The following is a 25972-nucleotide window of genomic DNA, read 5'->3' as shown; positions in this document are numbered from 1 at the left end:
ATCAATCGTTTTGATGAAACAAATCAAAGGCAAAAATATATGCCTGAGAAGTGTTATGAAAAATTGGTTTCTAACTTAATCCTAGGTGTTTATGTTGCGATTTTTGCAGCGTACTCACGAGTTGAAGATTGCAAATCAGGACACAGAAAATTGAATTCACTGTTTGAGACGTTTTTGATACAAGACACAATATTAGATAAAGTATTGGTCAAGACAATTATTGGTATCAAGACACAGTAACAATTTAACAATTATACTGCTCAAGGGTTTGGTTTTGGCAAGACGCAGTAACGAATAAACTGCTCAAGACAATATTATTTCAACAATTTTATTGCTGAGTTTTTGTGTTAGTTCGAGTTGCTAGGCTGACAAGAATTGAAATTGTGAGTTCTGATTTTTGTTTAGTTTGTTAAAAATTTTTTTCTGCTTACGTGGCATACGCGACTGTTTCTGATTTGCTATACACAGTTTTTTTGGTAAGGGGATGGATAATCAGGATAAAAATATAACAGAGTAATAGTTTACGTCCCACGCATTTAATTGGATCTGTTTTGAATCTGCGCTGAATTTTTACTTCCTACGCAATTTTGTTATTCCCTAAGCTCAGCTCCAACATCGCCGGTCCTGTTTTCCTTCATGAAAGCATCATCGCGAGTTGATAGTACTGGAGCGAGCTTCACTACTGGTCTCTTGTAATATCCATATTTCGTTCGGATTTTCGCTGATCGAATCACTCCGTCGTATCCTTCGAAGGTTTCGGTTATTCGACCAGAATTGTAATATCCACGTTTGTCACTGTCTTCCACTAACCACACAAGATCACCCTGCTGAAGACTTCTGTCCGATGTGGTTTGCCATTTCTTTCGATTGTTCAACGTTGGCGAGTACTCTTTACGGATTATGTTCCGTCTGCGTAAGTTTGTGTTTATCGGAAGAGCTTTCTATGATCAACAAATTGCTCAGCACCTGATAGATACGATAAACAAAAGTTCTTGTTACCAAGCAGGAAATGGTTTGGAGTACTAGCTTCTAAATCGGTAGCATCAGAACTGACCGGTGTTAGTGGTCAAGCATTCAGCGTCTGTTGAACAAGACACATCTTGGTTGAAAAAACGTCTTCCGTGATTGATCGATGGCCCAGCACTGCGTACATTGCGTTTTTGCAATTCCTAACCTGTCTTTCCCACACTTCTCCAAAGTGTGGTGCTGCAAGTGGGTTGAACATCCATCGGATACCTTGTTGAATGAGAGGTTCTGCAATTTGCTCCTTGTTCCATGCTGCTATATACTCTGCCAAGTCTTTTTCAGCTCCAGCGAAGTTTGTCCCGCTATTGCTAATCATTTTGACCAGTTTTCCTCTTCGAACAATGAATCGCATAATTGAGTTCAGACAACTATCAGTGTCTAGTTTTGGTACAGCTCAAAATGTCCCGCTCGTAGAATAAGGCATGTGAAGAGACAGCACCAACGCTTTTTTTTCTTCAACCAATCTATACTGTGAATGGTCCAAAAATGTCTACGCTCACATTCGAGAACACTGTTGATGCAACTAATCGTTCTTCAGGTGGATCTTCCATTACTGGCGCCTTTGTTTGGGCTCTTCCCTTTCGACATCTAATGCGTTTGATTTTGATCGATCTCAAAGCGTTTCGTATGCCTAGGATCCAGAATTTCTGCTGAACTATGTTTCTGACATGTTCAGTGCCTTCGTGATGACTATTCTTATTTTCATTTCGCAAGAATAATTCAACTACATGGTGCTTCCAAGGTAAAAGTATTGGATGCTTGGTTTCGATATTCAATTGACTTTTACCTATTCTGTTCTGCCTTGGGCAGGAATAAGTCCTTGCTGGTCAATGAATATTGGAATCTGGAGGGTTCTGCTGCTTTTTGGAACTCCCTTTTCAGCCATGAGAGATTTGATCTGTTCAGCAAACTGTTCTTGCTGCAAAAGTCTGAAGATGCTTGCTTGTGCACCCTCTCTTTCTCCAACATTTAGTGTTCGTGTTGCCAATTTGTGTTTTCTAAATACGCGCTGCACGTCGATTGAAATTGCTGAATCGTTCCCACTGAATCATCGGCTTCTTCTCCTCAACCTTTGCTGAGAAGACCTTTTTGGTCGTTTTGTTTGTCTGAAGCAAATGTTAAATTCACTTGTTCAGGCTATTCGTTCTCTCGTTGCTTCAATCAGGCCGGCCCAGTGGGCCATTAGCTTCTCTTAAATTCGTCAACATTGATCGCTCGTGTCCCGATGTCAGCTGGGTTGTTAATACCACTCACATGATTCCACTGTGAAACATTAGTTGTATCCATAATCTTAGCAACAAAAACCTGTTGCTTACGGTGGGAGCTGTGAATCCATTGCAGAAAAATAGTGGAGTCTGTCCAAGGGTTAGAACTGTAAATCTTCGATTCGTGTTCCTTCACAATCTATTCTCTAAGTCTCACCGCCATCACTGCTGCTTGTAGTTCCAAGCGTGGTTTGGAAAGGTGTCGCATCGGTGCGACTCTGCACTTTCCGATTACAAATGCTAAATCTGCTGAATATACTTTGGGCTTTGAACGTAGGTATACCACTGCGCACATTGTGTCCAGATCCGTCTGCAAACACATGAAGTTCCCATTTGTCCTTGGCTGCAATGAAGTATCTTCTATCAATGCTGGTTTCTGCTACTTCTGGAAGCTGAGCTTTCCACTATAAAAACTCTTCTTCTTCGTTAGGTTCTACTGGGTTGTCCCAATGTTGTCCATTTTTGGTCCATATGCTCTTCAGGAGTCTTCTCATATGAACACCGAATGGTGCAAACAGTCCTGAAGGATCAAACACTGAGGAAACCAGAGATAAGAACTTCCTTTGGGTGATTGGGGTCTCAAATTCTTTGCTTGTGCCGCTACAAAGCTGTAGACTATCATCGGTAATCGTCCACTGAAGCCCAAGCACAAATGAACTTTCCTTGTTGGGTTCAACTTCAACCTGCTTTGTGTTGATGATTGATCTCAAGTCCTCTGGGATTGCGTTGGTTACCACGTCGCTATTGGTGATCCACTTCTTCAGTTCAAATCCATCTTTTGAGAGAAGAGGTTGTAGTTGTTTGAAAACCTTGATTGCTTCTTCAGGTATTTCGACTGACTTGATGAAATCGTCCATGTAGAAATTGTTTTGGATTGTTTTTGCTGCAATTGGGAACTCGTCCTCATTGTCAATCGCTACTCGCTTCAGGGCGTAATTGGAACATGTTGGTGAACTCTTTGCTCCGAAAATATGACGTTGATACTCGTTAATATGCAAAAGTTCGTTCATTTTTGGTCGCCACAGGAGTCTCAACCAGCCTTTATCTCATTCAGGATCTTTTACTTGCGGAAACATTGATTCAATATCTGCGGTTAGGGCTATTGGTCTCTCTCGAAATCTTAATAATGTTCCAATCAGTCCGTGTAATAGATCGGGTTCGGCTAATAGCTTGCCATTTAGTCATAAATCGGTGTAATTTGCTTTAGCGTTGCAAACGCGACGAATTTTACCCGGTTTGTTGGAGTTTAGTACTGGATGGTGCGGCAAATACCATTCCTTTTTGAAAGTGCCTCTGACTTCCTATTTTTTCAGGATCTTAACAAATCCTTTTTCAACATCTGCATCAATTGACTGTTAAAACAATTCTGTTAAATTGGAGTCCATTTGGAGTCTTCGTTCCATTGAGTAGAGCTGACCAGGGGCCGAGCTGTAGTTGTTTGGAAGATTGGGCTCCGCTTCACTCCAGAGCATGCCTACTTCATACCGCTGGCCCGTAAACTTTTTCGTGCTCTCTAAGAACTTCTGAACTTGCTACTCTTTCTTCGATTGACTTACAACATTTATTTTGGAAGCCTAAGTTTCTATGGCCCATCATGATTGGGTATTTTCTGCCAATTTCACATCATCTGTGGAGGCGAAATGACAAACTTTTTGACTTATCTTACCTGTCATGGGGCCACTGACATTTTTGGTCCATATGCTCTTCAGGAGTCGTCTCTTATGAACACTGAATGGTGCAAACAGTCAAGGAGGATCAAACACGGAATAAACGAGAGATAAGATCTTCCTTTGGGTGATTGGCATCTGAAATTTTTTGCTTGTGCCTCTAAAAACCTGTAGACTATCATCGGTAATCGTCCACTGAAGCCAAAGCACGGATGAACTTTCCTTGTTGGGTTCTACTTCAACCTGCTTTGTGTTGATGATTGATCTCAAGTCCTCTGGGTTTGCGTTGGTTACCAGGTCGCTGTCGGTAATCCACTTCTTGAGTTCAAATCCATGTTTTGAGAGAAGATGTTGTAGTTGTTTAAAAACCTTGATTGCTTCTTCAGGTGTTTCGACTGACTTGATGAAATCATCCATGTAGAAGTTGTTTTGGATTGTGTTTGCTGCAATTGGGAACTCGTCCTCATTATCGATCGCTACTAGCTCCAGAGCGTAGTGGGCATATGTTGGTGAACTCTTTGCTCCGAAGGTATGACGTTGATTCTCGTAAATTGGCACAAGTTTGTTCATTGTTGGTCGCCACAGGAATCTCAATCAGCCTTTATCTCGTTCAGGAACTTGTACTTGCAGAAACATTGATTCAATATCTGCGGTTAGGGCTATTGGTCCCTCTCGAAATCTAAATACTGTTCCAATCAGTCCGTGTAATAGATAGTGTCCGGCTAATAGTTTGCCCTTTAGGCATAAATTGTTGTACGTTGCTGCAACGTTGCAAACGCGACGAACTTTACCCGGTTTGTTGGAGATTAGTACTGGATGGTGCGGCAAATACCATTCCTTTCCGAAAGTGCCTCTGACTTCCAATTTTTTCAGGATCTTCACAAATCCTTTTTCAACATCTGCATCAATTGACTGTTGATATATTTCTTTCAAATTGGGGTACTTTTGGAGTCTTCGGTCCAATGAGTAGAACTGACCAAGGGCCAAGGCGTAGTTGTTTGGCAGATTGGGCTGCGCTTCACTCCAGAGCATGCCTACTTCATACCGCTCGCCTGTTAACTTTTTCGTGCTCTCTAAGAACTTCTGAGCCTGCTGCTCTTTCTTTGATTGACGTACACCATTTACTATGGAAGCATAAATTTCTATGTCCCACCATGATTGGGTGTTTTCTGAAACTTTCACATCTTCTGTGGAGGTGAAATGACAAACTTTTTGGTTTTTCTTGCATGTCATATGACCACTGACTACCCATCCTAATTCTGTTAAGACGGCTAAAGGCTCACTTTGTGTTCCAATTTTGTTGTAAAATTGACGCTGATCTTCGTAAACTTCTTGTCCAAGTATGATGCCTACTTCCATCAGGTTGAATCTTCTGTTAGTGAGAACATTCAAGTGTCTGAAGTTGTTCTTGAGTTCCTTGTAATCATATGCAGTGTTTCCTAACGAGATTGAATGGTTTGCAAACGCTTCAATCGAATACACCCTTGAATTTAGTCCATTTTTTGTAATAGGAACCTTCTATGTCCTCAAATCTTGCGTTCCATGTATGCCAGCTATGTTCAAGCTAACGTCAGTGCCTTTGGCTTGTAGTTGATCCTTGATGCTTTGATCGATGAATGATACTGTTGACCCAGTATCGAGGAAAGCGTAGGTAGTCAACCTGTTACCACCGCTCTGAACCGATACCGGAACTATTTGAAGAAAACTAGTAAATTGGTTACTATGGTTGATTGTTGCTGCGCTTAAATTAACTGCGTGACTACACTCGTCCATTTGATTTTCTGAGTGTAGCAGTCTGTTTCGTTTTTTGGTACATCCATTTATACCGCCCGGGTGGAATTTACAATCTTCGATTGCATGCTCTCTCCCCAGACATCCGTAACAAAAGCGTTCTTTTCTCACTGCTGTATAGCGGTTGGTGACATTCATATTCTTAACTATTGGACAGTTCCTTCTTTTATGAGTGCCATCGGCTAGTGGAGAGTTCTTGTTTTGCATTTGCTTCGATTCGTTAGCATTTGAACTCGCACTAACATTTGGCGATTTTGAGAATCGTTTTTCCTTGTTAGATTTTGGTTGATCAGCTTCCTTTCGTACGCTCTTGGTTGATGGCATTCCTTCATGGACAAAAACCATTTGAGCTAACCACTTTTCAAGGAGAATGAGGTTGAGTCTATCTTCTTGGCACTCGTCAACGAAGAAGAAGCACTTTCTTTCAGATTTGGAGGCAGTTTTTCAATTGCCACTTGCAGTGTTGAAGTTGAACGCAGGTCGCCCTCAAAATTGTATTGCTTCAGTACCTTAACTAGGTTGCTGATTGTTATTGAGTAATTAATTAAAGCCATTGAGTCGAGCATTTGAAATCGGTGTTGTTTTCGCAATGTGTTAAGCCGAGCGACCAAATAAGGTTGCCCAAACTTCCGTCGTCCTCGGAGCTCCCACGCTTGAGCGTAAAACTCTCCCGAATAGCACATTCCTGACATAGCTGACTTTGCTCTACTTTTCAACAAAGTTTTTCAATTTTTTCTGAGTCAGGTATAACGCGATGGTGAACCGTTGCTTTGAACATATTCGACCACTCCGGCCACTCTAGGGCATTTCCGCCGAAAGAACTTAACATCAACTTTGGTAGTTGACTACTATTGCTTGGTTTATTACGCTTAAACTTGTCTTGTTCCCGGGCTGAGCTGGCACGCTCTCCGCTTGCAGACAGTGAATTGAGTACACCTTCGCGGTTGAAGCTTATCTGGGGATAATTGTAGTCAATCCTGGTTGTCGCACGCTCGAAACTAAAATTGTGCAAGTTGGATAATTTTTTCGAGTTATCGAGACGGTCGGAAACATCTTTGTTCTTCGGCGTTTTCCACTTCAATGGTGATCTACTACGAATACTAGGGGCTGCACTATCATCAGAATCTGATGCTCTTGCGTCAAGAGCTTCTTTCTCGTATTCCAGTTTCAGTGCACCTTCTTCTTCAAAAATTTGTTCCTGCATTTCGAATTCAGTTTTCTCCAACATTATTTTTGATGCAAAGAGGAGACCTTTGAAATGTTGTCCCTGTTTAGGTTTCCATTTTCAACAGTTCGTTGAGAAATTCCTGCAACAGACTGCTGTGAAGTCTTAGCTGCAGTTGGTTCTGAATTGCTTGTCAATTGTACGAATTGATTCTCTTGATCCGTCATGTTTGCTTCTCCGCGAATGTATGGTAACCAATCTGCGTTTAATTTTTGTAAGTAATTTTATCGTTCAGCTTGGTAATGTTCAAACAATTCGGGATCAAGAAGAAAACTTGCCCGCTTCCGAAGAAGAATGCAAAGTAGTCGCCAAGCGTCAGTAGCTGTTGATAAATGGTCTTGAGTTTGCTTGATCTATCGTTGTTCCTGATTAGCACCTGGCGCTCCTTATTTTTTGCGTCGAGTTCTTTTGGGCAGTTGCTAATTTGCCTTTGCAAAATGACTTGTCTCTGTGACGGAGTCACTTCGTTTCTACTTTGGGACTGCAGCTTGAATCTCTGAATTCTTATGTTAAGATTTCCGTGTTGAAAATTGTGGAATTTTTAATTTAAGTTTTCCGTGCTGAAAAAAAAGGAAATCATAGGGTTTCCGTACGTTTGTTTATTTGCTTCAATTAAGCCTTGCTATTCGACTTCTAATGCACTATGCCTAATTGGCTTTGCGTCGTTGAATTGCCTGTTGAGTTTTGTTTTATTCGTTGATGCCTTTGGCACTTCACTTGTTGAGTTGGACAGCAGTTTGTATATCATTGTCCGGGTCTGCGGACCAAATGTAACGGCTGCTCTCTTTGTGTTTCACAAAGAAAGTTTTAAACCGACCAGTTCGTTCTGAGTAGTTACAAAATCTGTCCGGAAACTTCGTTTATGCAGTTTGCTTTTGTAAATGTATATCCGTTTTGCTGTACTTTACGTTGCATTCAACTAATTTAACTAACTTAGTTTTTTTAAATTTTCATCTCAATTGAACTGGGTTCTCAGATCTTGCAATACTGGATCTCTATATGTTTACTAGTTAAATCGTTTGGATTAAACAAATCAATGGCAAAAATATATGCCTGAGAAGTGTTGTGAAAAAATTGTTTCTAACTTAATACTAGGTTGTGTGTTGCGATTTTCACAGAGTACTCACGATTTGAAGATTGCAAATCAGGACACGGAAAATTGAATTCACGGTTCTTTACGTTTTCGATACTAGACAAAATATTAGATACAATATTGCTCAAGACAAATTTTGGCATCAAGACACAGTAACAATTTAACAGTTATACTGCTCAAGGGTTTGGTTTTGGCAAGACGCAGTAACAAGTATACTGCTCAAGTATATATTATTTCAACAATTTTATTGCTGAGTTTATGTGCTATTTCGAGTTGCTAGGCTGACAATGATCGAAATTGTGAATTCTTGTTTTCATTCAGTTTGTTAACAATTTTTTCTGCTTACTTGGCATACGCGGCTGTTTCTGATTCGCTATACACAGTTTTCTTGCTAAGGGGATGGATAATCCGGATAAAAATAGAACACAGTAAAGGTTTTCTTCCTACGTATTTAATTGGATCTGTTTTGGTATGGTCGGTCTGGACAATACCTGTCTTGGGTCGCGGACTTCATCCTGGGGAGTGATGTTTTATCCCAAGAGATGTTTGAAAAAATATGATCAAATTATCTTTTTAATGCAGGGTTGGATTTAACAGGTGAATAACGATGAAATACAAAGTGAACTCAAAACAAATAGGATTGCACGGTAAAAGCAGTTTTAAATTTTACAAAGTGATTCTGTCCTACAGTTTTAACACCCGACAAAACAAATTAAATTGAAAGCAAATTGTCTTGGCTACTTTTGTCCCAAAATTTTGGCCCCGCTGCATTAAAAAATTTGTTTCTAAGACAGAAAAAACTTGAAATGTATTGTCTCTTGAATATAAAAAAAGGAGGCTCGGTAATATGCGTACGCAAATAATGTTCCGACCGAACAGATCGAACAGACCGAAATATGGGTATTGGCCAGACCAAACAGACCGAAATATGGGTATTCGCCAGACCGAACAGACCAAATTTGCCATTGGCCAGACGGAAGGCGCGACCCAAATTTTTTCCAGACAAATGTGGACGGTTGCACCGGACCCCCCTGTCCGCGACCCAAGTCCGTCTGGCCAATAACTGTCTTAGGTCGCGGAATTCATCCTGGGCGCTCATCCACATTCTTGACATAATTGGCTACCAAATGATGAACAGATAGAAAAACTTCCCAAATATGCATGTTCAATAAATCATTAATGGAATACAATAAGGCCACGCTAGAGGGCTGTTTAAAATTTTTCTTAATGGGACTACCGGAAAAGACAATAATAAAAATCAAATAACAAACCATAATTACAATCAAAACTCGAGGTCTATACTTTAAAAAAAATCATAACAAAATCAGCCTTGCATCAGATAAACCCTTAACATAACGAAATTAATCTCTACTTCAATAGAAAAAATATGGGACCAGTTCTCAATGCGTCTAGGTAACGGGAGGACAAAAAGAGCAAAAAGGTGCGAAGTTCAGTAATACGGTTTTATTTTTGAAAACAATTGATTTGAAAATTGATTAATATTATTAGATAATAACCGAAATCACTAAAGGCTAACTTTGTCTCCATAGGAAGCAATTGAGACCTGTCATTATCCAGTGCACGTCATAGGACTACAAAAAGGACAAATACCGGCAAAATAAAAGTTTGCGCAAAATTGGCAGTGAAACCCTTTAAAACCATAAACATGCCACTAAGAGCATTAAAAATGTTCAATTGCGCAATATTTCCAAGTTTGGACCTGTCTCTACAGAGACTAAGCTGCAAATTCGCCAAAAACAAGTTTAAAAAAATGGCGACGCTAAAAAAACTCAAACATTTTTTGAAAACAAGTTTTTTCAAGAGTAAAAACACACATAAGATTTCAACAAAAAGAGACCGATTACGACGCAACATCTCATAAAGTCAATTGGGCTTGTCATTAATGATTCTAAGTCGCGAGACTACAAATTAACAGATACAGGCAGAAGCCGAATCTTTACAGATAATTTTAAGACACATCAGTGTTCAAGGCACAATGTTTATTAGACGTTATCTGCAAGAGCTGTAAATCATCACTCCGTTCTCATCTGAACATCAAAGGGCAATTCCTTATAAAAGAACTACATAGAAATGACAACAAAAAGAAACCCAAAAATAGAAAACGATGGAGATCTCGAATTTTTTTTATGAAACTAAATGGTCCAAGCAATCAGTTGCAAAACATATAACCGTATAACCGTCCAAAACATATAGGCAAAACATATAACCGTCCAATAAAATAATTTTTTAATGAACAAAGGGAATTGAGACTTTTTATTTGTGAGATTGAGTTGTTTGATGACGAAAATCAAATCAAAAAGAAAACAGTTGAAAAAATTAAAGTTAAAGTTTTCAAATTTAATTTGAAAGTCATTAAAAGAAATAGCTTTATACTGAAAGGTTTAAATAGGTTGTTAAACGTCATGGGAAAAGTTGTTAAACGTCAATTGAGATCTATCATGCATATGTCGTACAACAATTAAAAGGAAGACAAACATTCGCAAAAACATTCGCAGTTAACTGAATTTTGCTAGAGAACTGTGTCTCAGCCCGAAATCGCACATTTTCAACAAAAACAATTAATTTATTCAGATATTCCGTTTTTCGACCATGTTCACTTTCCCATCTACGTTTTCCTTCATGTGGACCTGTCAGTAATGTGATAATTCGACAACGAAGCAAAACGAACTCATAAAGTCTGCGATTAAGCTCAAATGTTTAAAAAAATGAAAAACTCGTAGTAAAAACCAAGAATCCTTCAGTTTAATATAAAAACGTTATAGCGATCAGTTTCATAGCGGCCACGAAATGAGTGTTTGCTTGTTTTTACAGAGACTATGCCCGAAGCTGTGAGAAATAGGAGAAATTATTAGCAAAGTTCAAAAGTGCGCTGACATTTTTTAAAACAAAAAAATTCAAAGCCATGAGAGACATTAGATAACAACTGAAAGCATTGTCTGGTTCACTTATACTTCCTAGTAAGCCATTTGGATCTTTGATTGGGGCGACTAAGTCGCTAGACTGCAAAAATACAAAAAATGAAAGCAAAACTTAGCAAATCAATAAAATTTTACGAAAACAATTGGTCAAAGCCATAAAGACCACGAGTTTGACTGTAAGACAATAACATATGTTTGTTGGGCCTCATATTTCGTAAATCGTATCTGTCAATAAAAAACCCTGATTTGCAATTCTTGTCAGTAATATGCATAAACAACTAAATGGGGAAATAATTTTTTTAAAGAGTCGGCGCTCCATTCAAATCTAAGAGTTTCTTACAGTGAAGATCCATGTTGAGATCAATATCAACCCAGATATTGCTGCTACGAGAACACTCAACGCTTCGAGTGACCGCAAAATTGATTAATTTTTTGACAAATATTTTCAGTATATCAAAAATAAGTAGCGCATTTTGTTTAATTATCGAGATTACTTTTGCGATAATCTCACAAAACTATATTTTCAGCCAGTCAGACTTTTATAGCCAGCGGGAGTGCAAAACTTACAAGTTCCATGGTTGCAATATTAGGGTGTTTACTCCCAGCAAATTCAGAGAGAGTGGGCTAAAAAACATATTTGGTACCATTTGTGACAAAAAATGTCTGAATTTTAAACAATTTAGCCTAAATTTTAGCTAAAAACCTCAGATCGCTCAATTCAGCAACCCCCCTCTATAGGATAAGATCAATAACACAATTTCTACATATTTTAGCAAAATTAACAAAAATTTGCTCAAAAAATCAGAAATCCGAATAAAAAACAACTCAATATCGTCTACTATTCATAAAATTTTAGACCCCGACAATTCCCTAAAAAAACCGAAAATCAAAAAGTCTTTTTAATTCCCAATTCTACGCCGGACGAGCTTTCTAATGATACCCCTCACAATTCTCTACGATAATTATATCGATCGGCCAAAATTTTCTGAACAAAAAACCCATTTGAGTATATAGTTCTTCCCCAATAAGAGTGGGATCGGAACAAATATTTTGCGAATAGCTTTGGGCTGGCATTTATATGATTCCTTTTCCTTTTTTTCCTTTTGAGACGCTTTTAATATTTTTTTGACTCACAAACAGTCTTAAACGAAGAATGAAAAAATTTTTAAGATGTTATTAGCCGAAGGTTGGTTGCATATGAGGGATTACTTGAAAAGTGTTTTTGTGCATTGTAGGTTGCGCACTGTTAAAATCAACTTGCGTATGGCCTTTTGTTTTGTATATCAGTAACTACGCCACTATTTTTACCATGTGAAATTGCAGCAAAACAAGTCTCCCATGTATTTGTTTCATCATTTTCATGAATGCTGCTCTCTTAAGAAGAAAACAGGTAAGAGATAAAACCACCAAAAAATCTTCGCTGTGTTGTATCTGATTATAATATGTGTCATATCAACTTTATAAATCCTGGATTTTCTCTTGAGGTAACAAGGAGGCTCGATAATGTGCGTACGCACATAATGTTCCAACCCTGCTCATCCACATTCTTGACCTATTTAGCTACCAAATGATGAACCGATAGAAAAGTTTCAAAAACATACAAATCGCTCAATAAGCCATAATGGAATACAATAGTGCCACGCTAGAGGGCCGATAAAACCGAGAAAAGACTATAAAAAAATTAAATAACAAATTTTAAGTAGGACCAAAACTCGATGTCTATAATTTTTAAAACCAACCTTGCATCAGATAAAATTTAACCAAAACAGAATAATCTATACTTCAATGAAAAGATATGGGACCTGTTCTGAGTGCGACTGCGTAACAGGTCGGTAAACAGATCAAAAAGGTGCAAAGTCTGGAAATACATATCTATTTTTTTGAAAACAATTGATTTCAAAAATGATTATTATCATTAAATTTTGAGTGAAATCACCAAAAATTTATATCTGAATATGACAAATTTGAGACCTGTCAATATCCAGTGTACGTCATACGACTACAAAAGAAGGACAAATACCGGCAAAGCTAAACTTTGCACGAAATGGCAGTGAAACCGTTGAAACCGTTGAAAACATAAACTTGTTACTAAGAGCAATGAAAAAGTTCAATTGTGCATTATTTCAAAACCAATGAGACCTAACAATAGCGTTATAATTTTAAGAGAAAACAAATAAAGAAATCTCAAATACGTATTAAAATTTTGTAGTAACAGTATTAACAAAGCCGAGAAACAATTGGTTGGAACTAAAACATTTATTATTCAACTTGTAGCTCAGTAGAAACGGGTTGTGACTGGTCTTTACAGTGACTAAGCTACGTATCGACCAAACAAAACAATTTAAAAAAATGGTCGAGCTCAAAAATGTAAATATTTTTCAAATATTTGAAATTTTTTTTTCAAATGTCATAACAGACATAAGATTTCAACAAAAAGAGATCAAATAAGATGCAACACCTCAGAATTTATAACACCACCTGTCATTAATGAAACTAAGTCACGAGACTACAAAATAACACAAACAGGCAGAAGCCAAATCTTCACAAACAATTTTACACCACAGTGTTCAGGTCACTACATTTATAAGATGTTATCTGCAAAGGCTGTAAATCATAACTGGGTTCTCGTCTAAAAGTCAATGGCGTTTCCTTATAAAAGGACTAAATAAAAATGACAACAAAAAGAAACCCAAAAGTGAACAGTAAGGAAATCTCAAATTTTTTTTTTGAAATTAAATGGTCCAAGCGATCACTCAAAACATATAACCAACCGCGCAAATAATGTTTGAATCAACAAAATTAATTGCGACTTCTTATTAGTGAGATTGAGCTACATGGTGACAAGAATCAAACCAGAAAGAAACAGTTGAAAAATCTTTTTTTAAAAGTTATTTTGAAAGTCACTACAATAAATAGCTCTATACTGAAAAGTTAAAAAGGTTGTTATATGGCCTGGGGAAGCAATTGAGATCTATCATTATTAGGTATTTGTCGTACAACAACCAAAGGAAAGACAACTTATGCAAAAAAAAAATCACAAAATTTTGAGAAAGAACAGTGTCTCAGACCAAAAAGGCAAACTTTTCAATAAAAACAATTAACATATACAGATACGCCTTTTTTCAACCCTGTTCAATTTTTCAACTAAGCTTATCTTCAACTGGACCTGTCAATAATGTGATAATTCGACACCAAAACAAAATGCACTCAAAAAAATCTGCAGTTATGCAACAAAATTGAAACTTGTAGTGTCAAGACCAAGAATCCATTAGTTAAATAAGATCGCTGCAGACATTGATTTATCGACTAACAGAAAATGGGTTTTGCTTGTATTTACCGAGGTTACGCCGAAGCTGAGAGAAATGGGCAAAAATGTTGACAAAGTTCAAAAAGTCGCCAACATTTTCTTAAAACAAATGATTTCATATTCATAAGAGACATTAGGTATCAACTGAAAACATTGTCTGGTTCAAATATACCACCTAAGAAGTCATAGCGGTCACTGATTGGGGTGACTGAGTCATTAGACTACAAAGTTTAAAAAATTGAAAGCGAAACATAAGAAATCCACAAAATTTTACGAAAGCAATTTGTCAGAGCCGTAAAAAATACCAGCTTTACTCTGATATTGATCCCACCATGGATTCATACTGTAATTTTGTGGATCCATGGAATTTTAGATTTTAACGGGGTGCAGCCATTTTTATAAAAACTTTTTTACGCATATTGCTTACAAGAATTTCAAATGAGGGCATTTTTTTGACAGATACTATTTACAAAAATGAACACTAAAAATCATATTTTACGGCAAATTTGTAAATAGTGTCTGTCAACAAAAGAGCCCTCACTGGAAATTCTTGTCAGCAATATGCATAAGAAGCTATGTGCGCAAATATGTTTTTTAAGAAAGGCCGCGCCCCATTAAAATCTAAAATTTTTTACCGTATGAATCCATGTTGAGATCAATATCAACCCTGATATTGCTGCACAACTACGAAAACACTCAAATTTTTGAGTGGTTGCGAAAATGATCAATTTTTTTGCAAAATTTTTCAGTATATCAAAAATAAATAATGCATTTCGTTTAATTATCGAGATCAAATTTGCAAAAATCTGGCAAAAGTAAGATTTCTGAAGACACTTGAAACTAGCGGGAGTTTAACTAGCGCTTTCTTCAAGCTTTCGATGACTATAGATGCAGTTTTACGGTGTCTACTTCCATCAAATTTAGTAAAAGCGGGCCAAAAAAACTTTGGTCCCATTTTTCACGCAAAAAAAGTATGATTTTTGAAAAATTTAGCATAAATTTTAGCCAAAAGGCTTAGATCGAACATTTCAGCAACCCCCCTCTCTCGTTTAAGATAAGATCAATGGCACTACCGTCAATAATTTCAATATATTTTTGCAAAATTAACAAAAATTTGGTCAAAAATTATGGAAAATGTGATTAGAAACAACGAAATTCACTGTACTTTACTCAAAGTTTAAACATCGATAACTCCCTGTAATAAAAAAATTCTTTTCAATTTCATATTCTACGCAGGACGAGCTTTCTAATGGTATCAGTCTCAACTCTCTACGATGATTATATCGATCGGCCAAAATTGTCTGAACAAAAAAAAACCCAGTTGAGTATATAGTTCCTCTCCCCACTAAAAGTGGGGTCGGATCAATAACATGGTCAATATGGTGATAATTTTTGAATTGCAATCACATAACCAAGCATACCAGGTTTTAATCGCTGCAAAAAAATTCTATAGTGCAGATATGTAAATTAAGAACAATAATGAGAAATTTATCTTCCCAATGAAAAATTAAGAAATGTGCACAAATGAGTAACTAGTAAAACCTGTGCATTGTCTAATTATTCCATGATTTGATAATTTGAACAAAGTATCATAGTCTAGCCTTTATTTTATATTTTTTCCTTGTTGACCTAAAATACAACGATAAAGCATATTTGTTGCTTTTTGGACACTCGTTTTTTTGACCGCTTTGTTTTTTTAGCTAGCCAATGGTCTGACAAGGTCTTTTACAAATCAGGTGGTACTTTTCTAATAATGAGAGGGGAACTCACTTAATGATACGACGCAACAATAGCAGTGACCAGAATATATCTCGCTATGGTAGGAGCACTTGAAATAATACATGATTGAGCAAGCTACTGGAACTGATCATTTCGAAACTGAAAATTCTTGAAGTTTTGAAACTCATTTGCATTTAGAAACATCGGCGAGTCCAGAATGTTCGGATGGTTTTTGCGAAGAATGAATTACGCGGAATTTTTTTTGTTTCCATGTTGCTCAAAGGCTTTTGGCATACGCTATATGTAGTACTAAGGGACGGCATTTGTTTTGCATACAAAAATTGAGTATCATTCAACTGGTGTGGTTTTCCATAACAATGAACCCACAAACAGACAATTGAAATTTTCTGCTTTGCAGAATAGCGTTGAAAATCATCTTGAAAAATGCCTTGATTAAACCCACAAACCAAATGCGGAGTAAAGGCATGTTGTCTTAGAAAACAGAAAGATAACGCAAAAGGACTTCCTTCTCATAGAGAAAGAGCTAATTTCAGCAAAATTTTTTAAAACAACAGTGTCACTGATAAAGGTTCGTGATTTCTCAAGAGAACTATAAAAGTTCTCAGTTATTTTAGCGTTAAGCAAAACTCTCGACCTAAGCAGATGTAAATAAAACAAAAAACGATAAATATTGCTGGGAAAACCTGAACAACTTTTGGTTCTTCAGCTTGAAAAAATCCCGTTTAACAGAAAGATTGAACCTTTTAAAAATTTTGTTTTTGTATTTAGAAAGAAAACATGAATTGATGTTTTATAACTATGTTTCTATTTTTCTTAGAAACATGTTTAGTCTTGCTTTTGGATTTATACTGAATTTTTTAAATGAAAACGTGTATGTAGTGGGTGGGGTTTGGAGGTGAATCCGTTTAATTTTGCTTGACAGAATTGTTGTTTGCTGCGCTAGAGGTGTTAAGATTGTTGTGAAGATCAACTTTTTGAATTTTCTTCGAGTTTGATTATTTCCTTGGTGTTTATTTTTTTATGATAATTTTTATGTCTTTTTAATGGTATGTAACGGCTAGTCTCAACCATTATCAATCATATCTTGACACGTTAGTGGTTCAACAAAAAGAGCAAATTAAAATTCTGTCGTTCAGATTACGCTCAATCTGCAGAAGGTCTGTCCAAATTTAAATTGGCAATCCCGGAGTGAGGTAGGTGACAGAAATTTGATGGGACAATTTATTACGTACCCTTTCAGACACGTGAACTTTCTGGACCATGACTTTTCTCCGTTTTTTTTCAAATCATAAGCACGCTATGTCGAATCATAAGTCCACAGAGACGCGTTAATTCGATTTATAGTCTGACTAATTAGCACAAGTTCCAACTATTGCCAGTTTACTATCTGAATTCTCTGATCAACTTTTTGTCTGATCAACTTTTTGTCAACGGCCAACTTTTTGTCTGGGTCATCCCAGAAACCCCGATTAAGGCAAACTGTAATATGATCAAATGTTAAATTTCATTTCATCGCAGAAATTGACAACTAGTTCCATATAATTTTTTCTAAAAAGAAAACGAGTATCGAAGGTGAACTTCGATGTTTCATTATTATAATTATTACAATCAAACCTGATCACAAAAAGTAAGCGAACAGTTATCAACGGTTATCAACTGTTATCAATAAAGGAACATTCTGCACACGAAAAAGGTCAGGTTAAAGGTGGTGGCAAAAACATGTATGAAAAGACATATGCGATCGACAACAATTGCCAGAAATCGCCATCGCACTTCGTTTTTCTCCTTTTCCAGCTCAAACTCTGCATCCCTTCTAGATTTGTCATCTTGTTCATCAGTGTCATCACTTTGTGTTTTAACCTCTAGTGCAATTCCCAGTGTGTGAAGTCCGAGGCGATCCAAAACGCTCAATTTTGGAGGTCGGAAACTGAAAAAAGGTTACATGAAGCTACCGACCCCATATCGGTTAATTGTGTCAAAATAAACAAATTCATCCCACATCACTCAACTGTTAGTTTTGAGATCAGCACTTACTTGTACATCAATTAAACTGAGAATTTAATAGCCTATGCGCAATCATTATAACTAAAATTTTATTACTTCCTGAAAAAAAGATGCTGAATTTTATTTGAATTGGGTGTACCAAGTGGTACAATATTTTTCCTTATTTAAAGATGAGCGCAGAAGCCAAATTATGGAGATTCAGTTGAAGTATGATAGGAAGATTACATAGAGAACAGGTTTGTGAACTGCATGGAACAACAGATCATTTGTTTAATATGAAAGCTAACTATTTATAAGCTAAGCAAGCTCAAGAACTGCTAAGGGATTAAAAAAACAAAAATCAGCTAATTGCCAGGAATCATCGCTGGAAGATTGAATTGAAGAATCATTGCAAGAAGAGGAAAATTTAACTTTTGAAAAAAAAGATAAAAATATATGCAAAATTAAGGAGCATGTATAGAAAAAAGTTCATTGAAAGAAAAAGCTTACCGGAAATTTTTTCTCTTTTCGAGTTCACAACCAAATTTTCGGTAGAAGGGTCATTATTTGATCACGTCCCATTTGAACATGATAAATAAATCAAAATTCTAGGTAAATAGTATTTTCTTAACAAATTTTCATAGCTCCTTATATTTAAAATTGTTGGTATTCTTGTTTTGTTTTTTAAGCCTTTTTGTTAGCAGTTTTTCTTAAGAAAAACATTTCACAAATTTATTGCAGTACTTTATAATAATGATACTTTAGTAAAAATTTCTATTGATTGTAGAAATGCAAAATTTGAGTTTGCACAAAAAGTTTGCCTTCCCGCATCCGTAAATAACATATTCTTGTTTTATGAAGTTGAAGCATTCTAATTGCCGATGTATTTTTGTTTCTATAAGCATCTCATAGTGATACTTTTGTTCATTTTTCCTTTGAATATTTTTGTATAAACTCCCCAGTTACAGAGCACGTGCCATTACATGGTAATACCCTTATATAAAAGCATGGCACGTGCGTCTGAGGGTTGCAAATAAAAGGTACCCATAAATATGGGGCGCAAAAGGAAAAAATCTTATTTCTTTTATTGACTTTTCGTTTGCAGCCAACAAGAGCAACGTCTGAATGTTTGCAAAAACGCATGAGCGCACGTGAATGAATATGAAAAAAAATGTCACTACAAAATTTTTGTTTTGTTGCAGTTTAGCAGGCAATTTGATCCTCTGCTACTGAGCTTTCTCAATATGCATATTTCTACGATATATTTAAAAACAGAAAATATCTTTTGGTTGTTGAGCTGTTTAATTTGAATTGTTTTTGAATTAAGAAGCGTACGCAATATTATGAGCAACGCGAAGTATCTCTGAGTCCGGCAGATTTAAGATGCAAGGAATTATGTCATCGGAGTATTGTACAGAGTATCAAATTTAGCTAAGTTTTAACACTACTACTGCTATACTATGCTGTTTTATTTCACTAAAAATACATAACTGCCTCCCCATTGAGCTCAGCTGCTTTAAACACAGAAAAGAAGCAATTTGGATGATCAACAAAATGTGAGAATTCAATGCAAAATCAAATTGGCAACACAAAAATTGCAAGAAAAAACCTCTTTTCTATAAGCAACTATTCGTGCGAGAGTAATTATCTTTTCTGAAAGTTAATTTTAAAAAATTCTCTCACCCGGGTTGAATGACATCCCTAAAATCTTTCCATTTTTTATGAGTGTGGGGGTGGGTTAATTTGTCCATGGGGAGTAAATTGATGAAGAATGAGGTGGTAATTTATTCTGGGGGCAAAATGATATAAGACTTTTGTCGAATTAACCTCTACCTACAGAAATTGCGAAGCAAGAGTTGGCTTTGATGAGTTGCAAAAGGAAAAATTTTGAGGATTTATACCCCCGCTGACCAAAATTGCAAGGCAGAGTGGGTCTGCAATGGGCTGCAATGGGAGGACTTTTGAGGAATTAACGCCCTCCCCCTGGCCCAAATTGCGATTTAAAAGTGGGCTGCAATGGGAAAACTTTTTAGGAATTACCCTTGTCCAAAATTGCGAAGTAAGAGTGGGCTACAATGGGCTGCAGTGGGAGGACCTTTGAGGAATTACACTCTGGACAAAATTGCGATTTATGAGTGGGCTACAATAGGCAACAAAGGCAACAAAGGCAACACTTTTGAATAATTCGCCCTGACCAAAATTGCCGTGTTAGAGTGTGCTGCAATTGGCTCCAATTAAAAGACTTTCCAAGAATTATCCCCTACCTATGAATTGGGCTGATGAGTTGGGTAGAACGTTGTAATAGTGAGGGATAATTCGTTCAGAGGAGAGGGTTCTGAAAAAATTGGGCCTCCAAGGTGTGTAACAAGATATAAGGGTAGGGGATAATTTGTTGAGAAGGAGTAATTCAAAAAATATTTATTCATATATATATATATATATATATATATACATATATATATATATATATATATATATATATATATATATATATGAAGCGTCAAGAATTAGGCAGGCCTTAATGGCCTGGAGGCCAAGGAGAACCGGCTGAAGGTACTGAGGTTGTGGGATCAAGACTGTCAGTCTTCTAGTATGGGGTGTTTAAAGCAATATAAGATTAAGGCATCCTTTGGTGGTAAAATAATGTACGAGTGGGGGTAACTTGTTGAGAAGGTTTAAAATGGTATAAGAGTGGGGCTGCCCGGGTGGTTAAAATAGTTTAAGGGTTAGGGTTAAATGGAAAAGGGGTGGGGCTGCCAAGTGGGGTAAAATGGTCTAAGAGTGTGGGTATCTTGTTGAGAGGGATTAAATTGTGTAAGAGAGGACCTGCCAATAGGGTATAGCGATGTAAAATTTGGGATGAAATGGGAGGATTTTTTCTAAATAGTAAGTCAAAACTCTTACATACATCTTTTTGGGATTCAATGGGCTGCAATGGGGTGTGAAATGATGTAAGTGTGAGGGGTAAAAGATAAATTAACTCCCTTCCCTTACATCTTTTTGGTCTGTTAAGGGGGATAAGATAATGTAACAGTTTTGGGGTAATGGAAAAATTGCTCCCAGACTCTTACATCATTTTGCCGTTCTTGACAAACCAAAGTGACGTAAGAGTGGGGGTTGATGTATCTTTTACGCCCTCACTCTTACATCATTTTACCCGTCTCCCTTGACATCCCATTGAAGCCCAAAAAGTTGTAAGAGTTTTGAGCTGCAAGCTTCGAAATAATATTTACTTTTAATGGAATTATACACAACTTTGGAATCCATTTTTTCTATTTTTCGGTGTTTTTTGCTGGTTTCAGTGTGGAAACCTACAATTTTGATAATTTGTATAACCTGGTGAAGTGTCTGTATCTGCTCTGATTGGACAGTGGAGTGAGGCCAATCAAATAGAGCCACTTTGAGCTGATTATGAAGGATAGCTTCCTCCCCATCCACATACGCCACCCATTGTGACTCAAGTTCACAACTAAAACACTCACATTTCTCACATGCGCATTTCTTCAATAGTTTAAGCATTTCACAATGATTTTTAGCGAATTTGCAAACAATGTAACTCACAATGCAGTTCATTATACGAGAAATATTTTTTATTCCCTAAAACAGTTTAAACAATGAAGCGTTAAAATTTACTCACAGGCGTGTCCAAGATATCAATGGAAAAAACGTTCTCCTTGTACATCTACCTAATAATTAATGGGAGAAACCTCAACAACAATTTTTTTTTAAAATTGAAGAATCTTTAAGAAATTATATCAGAAAACAGATCTGCTAACTATGCGGTATAAAGGTCAGTACACAATATGCTGAAATAATAATAAAATAATAATAAAATTCAAAAAATTTCAGATTCAATAACTTACCAATGACCGCCACTACGCACAAGAAGCCTGTATGCCACATGACTACAGTCAGGAAGTAGAGGAACACTGGGATGTTGGCAGAGTTGGCAGGAAGGATCTCACTGAGGGAGGAGAAGGCGACCACCTCAGCCAGAAGAATCGTAACAGAGAAAGAGATCTTCTCAGTCGCATCGGGAGGCAGAATAAAGGAGAGTCCTGCAATGAAGAAGTCATGCTCAAATTTTTTTTAATTTGGTTGTTTTTGCCTATTTTCCTATCGTAAACAAAATGTCGGATTTTTGAAAGAAACTGATAAATTTAATCTTAAAATTAGTGGAGGAATGCCCTTGCCCTGGTCGAGACATGGGATTAATCCTGCAAAATTCTTGTGAAAAATTGTTTATGTTGCATGATCTTGCAAGCTGCTGCTATTCGTGCAAAGACCTTGCAAGATAACATCGAGTTTTGAGTTTGGTTTTTATTGATTGATTGATTAAATGTGTTCAAATTTTTGGATCAATGAATGAATACCCCCCCCCCCCGTAGAACTTATTTACTCGGGGAGTAGAACTTATCTATATCTTATCTACCGTAAAAGACATTTTAGCTTATGGATATTTATAAATGAGATCAATAAAATTAATTAAAATGAGAAAAAAATCAAACATTTTTCAGCTCAAGTTTGAATTTGTTGTTTCATTCTCATTTTTGTTCAACTATTTACTCTGCGAGCATCAATTTTTGTTTTCCCAATGGAGCAGACTTTGAACAGGACTGACTTCCCTGAAAGTATGTAGATAGACACAATGGGGAGAACTAAGACTAGAAAGTAGTGTAGTGGTCTTCGAGTGAGACAGGCAGTGATCACAATTGTCTTCTTCTCTCTCGTAGTATGTGTGTGTATCTCCCACTGCTCACTCGACAATGAAATCACACTCTCAAAGTCAGTGTTGCGACCTCAAAAACAATTGCCAACTGTGTTTATAAGTAAACTGTTTTGATCAGCGTGTTTTTACATTGCCATTGCCTCATGTAGCCTTAAAGAAGTGCATTGGGCTTAGTCCTCACAATTAACATTTAATAGTATACGGTTGACCGATCAAACTCCAAGTGCATATCAGTAAATGCTGAGTCTATATGCAAGTTTTTTTCTTTCCGCAGTGCTTAAGAATCTGAAAACACTGAAATTTACCGTAATTTTTTGTTTTGCAATCGATCCCTGAATACCCAGGTTGAGATGCCAGACCGAAAGTCGATATGTCCAGACCGAAATGAACGCACCAGGTGGCGTCGTGCGTTCAAAATTACACGGTCTGGAAAAAAAATGAACGCACTATAGTCTGGACATATACAATTGCGAACGCACGATAGTCCTGACATATGCAATTATAATCGACCTGGGAAGTAGGATGAAGATTTAAGATCTCTGCTTTTAAACATACATTTTGTCAACACGTTTTGATAAGGAATTCTAACATTAGGAATATTGATAGTTTGACATATATGCATCATTGTCATAACTTAAATTGCACAATATCTAGTTGACAATGGAAATTTCAAAAGTAGTCAATTTTTTTTAAAATTGCCGAGCATATTCTTATTATTGATGGGTTCATTTTTGAGCCAGTGGTTAATGCGTTCCAGAGCGTGTATTTAATGTCTGGGAGGCTACCCCACCCCACTCCGAGATAAGTTTTGGCATCATATGTGGACCACCTCATCCAATTTTGGGTTTTCGGGATATTTTCGGGATTTTTGGTTCAAGACTGCGCATGAAGAACGCTTTTTTTACCTTTTACACTGAGAATATCTGACGAAGTTTCTGCCCTCTGAGAGAAAGTGACTCTGCATGTCTGGTTATCAAATGGGAACTTGGTGACGTCAAACGAGCACAGCATCTTGGCCAACACCTTCTGGTAACTGGCCGATATGTCTCCTTCGTTCTTGATTAGCTGGCTGCCCATCACTAGATCGTACTTGGGCTCTGTAGCCTCTTCGATTCCTTACAAGTGAGACAAAAAAGCAATTATAATACACGTGAGTTCAGAATTACAACTAAACCAAATAAAATACTCGTGAGCTCAACAAAAAACTAGTCGATAACAGGATCTTTTCCCTCTGTGTCCTCCGCCCCCAGCTTATTGGGTGGATATTATTTGCACATGCATCCACACGTGCTGAATTACGTAATTTAAAAAATGATGCTTTTAAATATAGAATTAACGATTAAAAATTTTTTAGCTCGTTAATTTCTCTGCTTTAAATATTTTATAAAAATTAATATTCAACTCTGTGAATTTTTTATTAAGTTCCACAGCAACGCAATCAAGCAACATTATGCTGATGAAAACGAGTTTTTCAAAAAATTTGATTTTGTTTAGATGAAAGTATTAATTGACTTCAAAGCAACCAAAGAAACTGGAAATCAGCCTGATTAGAAATTGGTTTTTCTCTAATAAACTGATTGCCAAAAATGTCATTATTTGCCTGGCCTGCAGCAGAATACGTATGAGTGGGTCAAGATTCTGACCTCGGAAGAGACAATAACGAGCTTCGCCGTTCAAACGAGACCATGGGATAACCATGTGTGTGTGTTCGATGCGAAACATCTGAAATATATCCTCAAATATTTCACAACACTGAATTAGTAAGTATAAGTTTTGGTAGCCTATAGAGCAGTGAATTCAAATAAGTTGCTCTTTGAGGAGGCACATTAATATAGACCGTAGTAGTTTTATGATGTACTTTTGGCTTCAATAATCCATGAACCAATTTGTTACAATTGAATTCACCTGATTCTGTTATTAGCCACGCACCTCAAATAATTTTGTAAAGTTTTGAGGACCACGGAGATCATTTGGATATGATGACTACAAGGTCCCCATATATTGATATACAAGTCATATGTTCCTAACTTCATAAGTCATAAGTTAACTTATAACAATATTATACATTAATCTCACCTATTGGTGGCGTCCAGAATTTGCCAGGGGGCACTAGTATCTCAGAGATACCCTTGTAATCAGCCGGATCCCACGAGAGGTTGGCCTTATATCCAACTTGAAACAAAATCCTAGCGGACCAAATGCCCTCCTTTTCCATAACATCCACAATTTGATAAACATCCGCCCGAATGCTGAGTTTTTGATTTGAATCATCGGGAGGGCTGTATTTGGTCAGAGTTTTCTCAAGGTACGCCATCAAGCGCTGCTCGGCTTCCGCTTTCGTTTCCGAGTTAGCTTCGGAAATAGTCTCATGTTTTCTCGACATCACAGTGGATAGTGTAGAAAATAACAGCAAAGAGATAATCACCATTTTTCTCGGCCAACAGAACAACATTTATCCGGATCGAGAAATTTTATTCAAGAAATGAATTTTCAAATGTTTACCTTAAAAAATATGCACTGAAAAGCGCTGCAAAGTGCTGAAATAATGCGAGTAAACAAAACAAAAAAATTCAAATTGTTAGCAAAAAGTTATCAGCGCAGTAAGGCTACTCGAAAGCGACTCCAGCTTTGACTTTAATTAAAGCCAACGCATCGAATGGGTTGCAATTGTTAACTTCAATGACTGGTCAAATTTTAAACTTTGATTTCTCAGAAATCGCTACTCCTCTCAACATGAACTACTCTGCATAGGCAAGTTCAAAATTTGAATGTCGAAAGTCTAGAGGTAACTGATGGTCCATTTAGTAATTTAAGATGCTAGATGAACAATAAGTACTCATAATGCTTCAATAACGTCATTTGCAATGAATCGAAAGCTAATTTAATTCAGAGTTGACTTAGCAAACATTTGCAGTGATGACAAAACTGCTGGTCCCTCTAATCCCTATTGATAATTGTTGGCAGTGTTATACTTTGTGGGCAGTGTTTTACTCCAAGCCCTCGTTACAAATTGTCAAAAAATAGATCTCTTCTGCTAGCCCCCCTCCCCAGCCCTATATAGCCGTTAATTTAGCAACCAATAGAATCTAAGTTTTCGCAAATTGTAAGAGCGATATTCGCATTTCACTGAAACATGAGTGTCTAGACAGATTGAAGGCACTTTTAGAATAGTTTCCTAAAATTACTTCTAAAAAATCGAGCCCTTTT

At 36.9% G+C, this 25972-nt stretch overlaps 1 protein-coding gene across 1 annotated transcript; it reads right to left on the bottom strand.

Moving 5' to 3' along the window:
• Window positions 1-17538: 17538 nt before the first annotated feature.
• LOC142342266 (neuronal acetylcholine receptor subunit alpha-5-like) lies at window positions 17539-25612 on the bottom strand. The gene is made up of 6 exons (XM_075393545.1): window positions 24842-25612; window positions 23671-23880; window positions 22665-22835; window positions 21900-22097; window positions 21373-21505; window positions 17539-17980 (listed from the first exon to the last, which is right to left on the bottom strand). The coding sequence occupies exons 1-6, from the start codon at window positions 25215-25217 to the stop codon at window positions 17716-17718; spliced, it is 1353 nt and encodes a 450-aa protein (XP_075249660.1). The 5' UTR covers window positions 25218-25612; the 3' UTR covers window positions 17539-17715.
• Between the last annotated feature and the right edge of the window lie 360 nt (window positions 25613-25972).

This window comes from Convolutriloba macropyga, chromosome 7 (assembly GCF_964194025.1).
Source record: "Convolutriloba macropyga chromosome 7, txConMacr16.3, whole genome shotgun sequence".
Lineage (NCBI taxonomy): Eukaryota > Metazoa > Xenacoelomorpha > Acoela > Convolutidae > Convolutriloba > Convolutriloba macropyga.
Note: the sequence above shows the minus strand (reverse complement) of the source record. Positions and strands in the feature narration are given on the sequence as shown.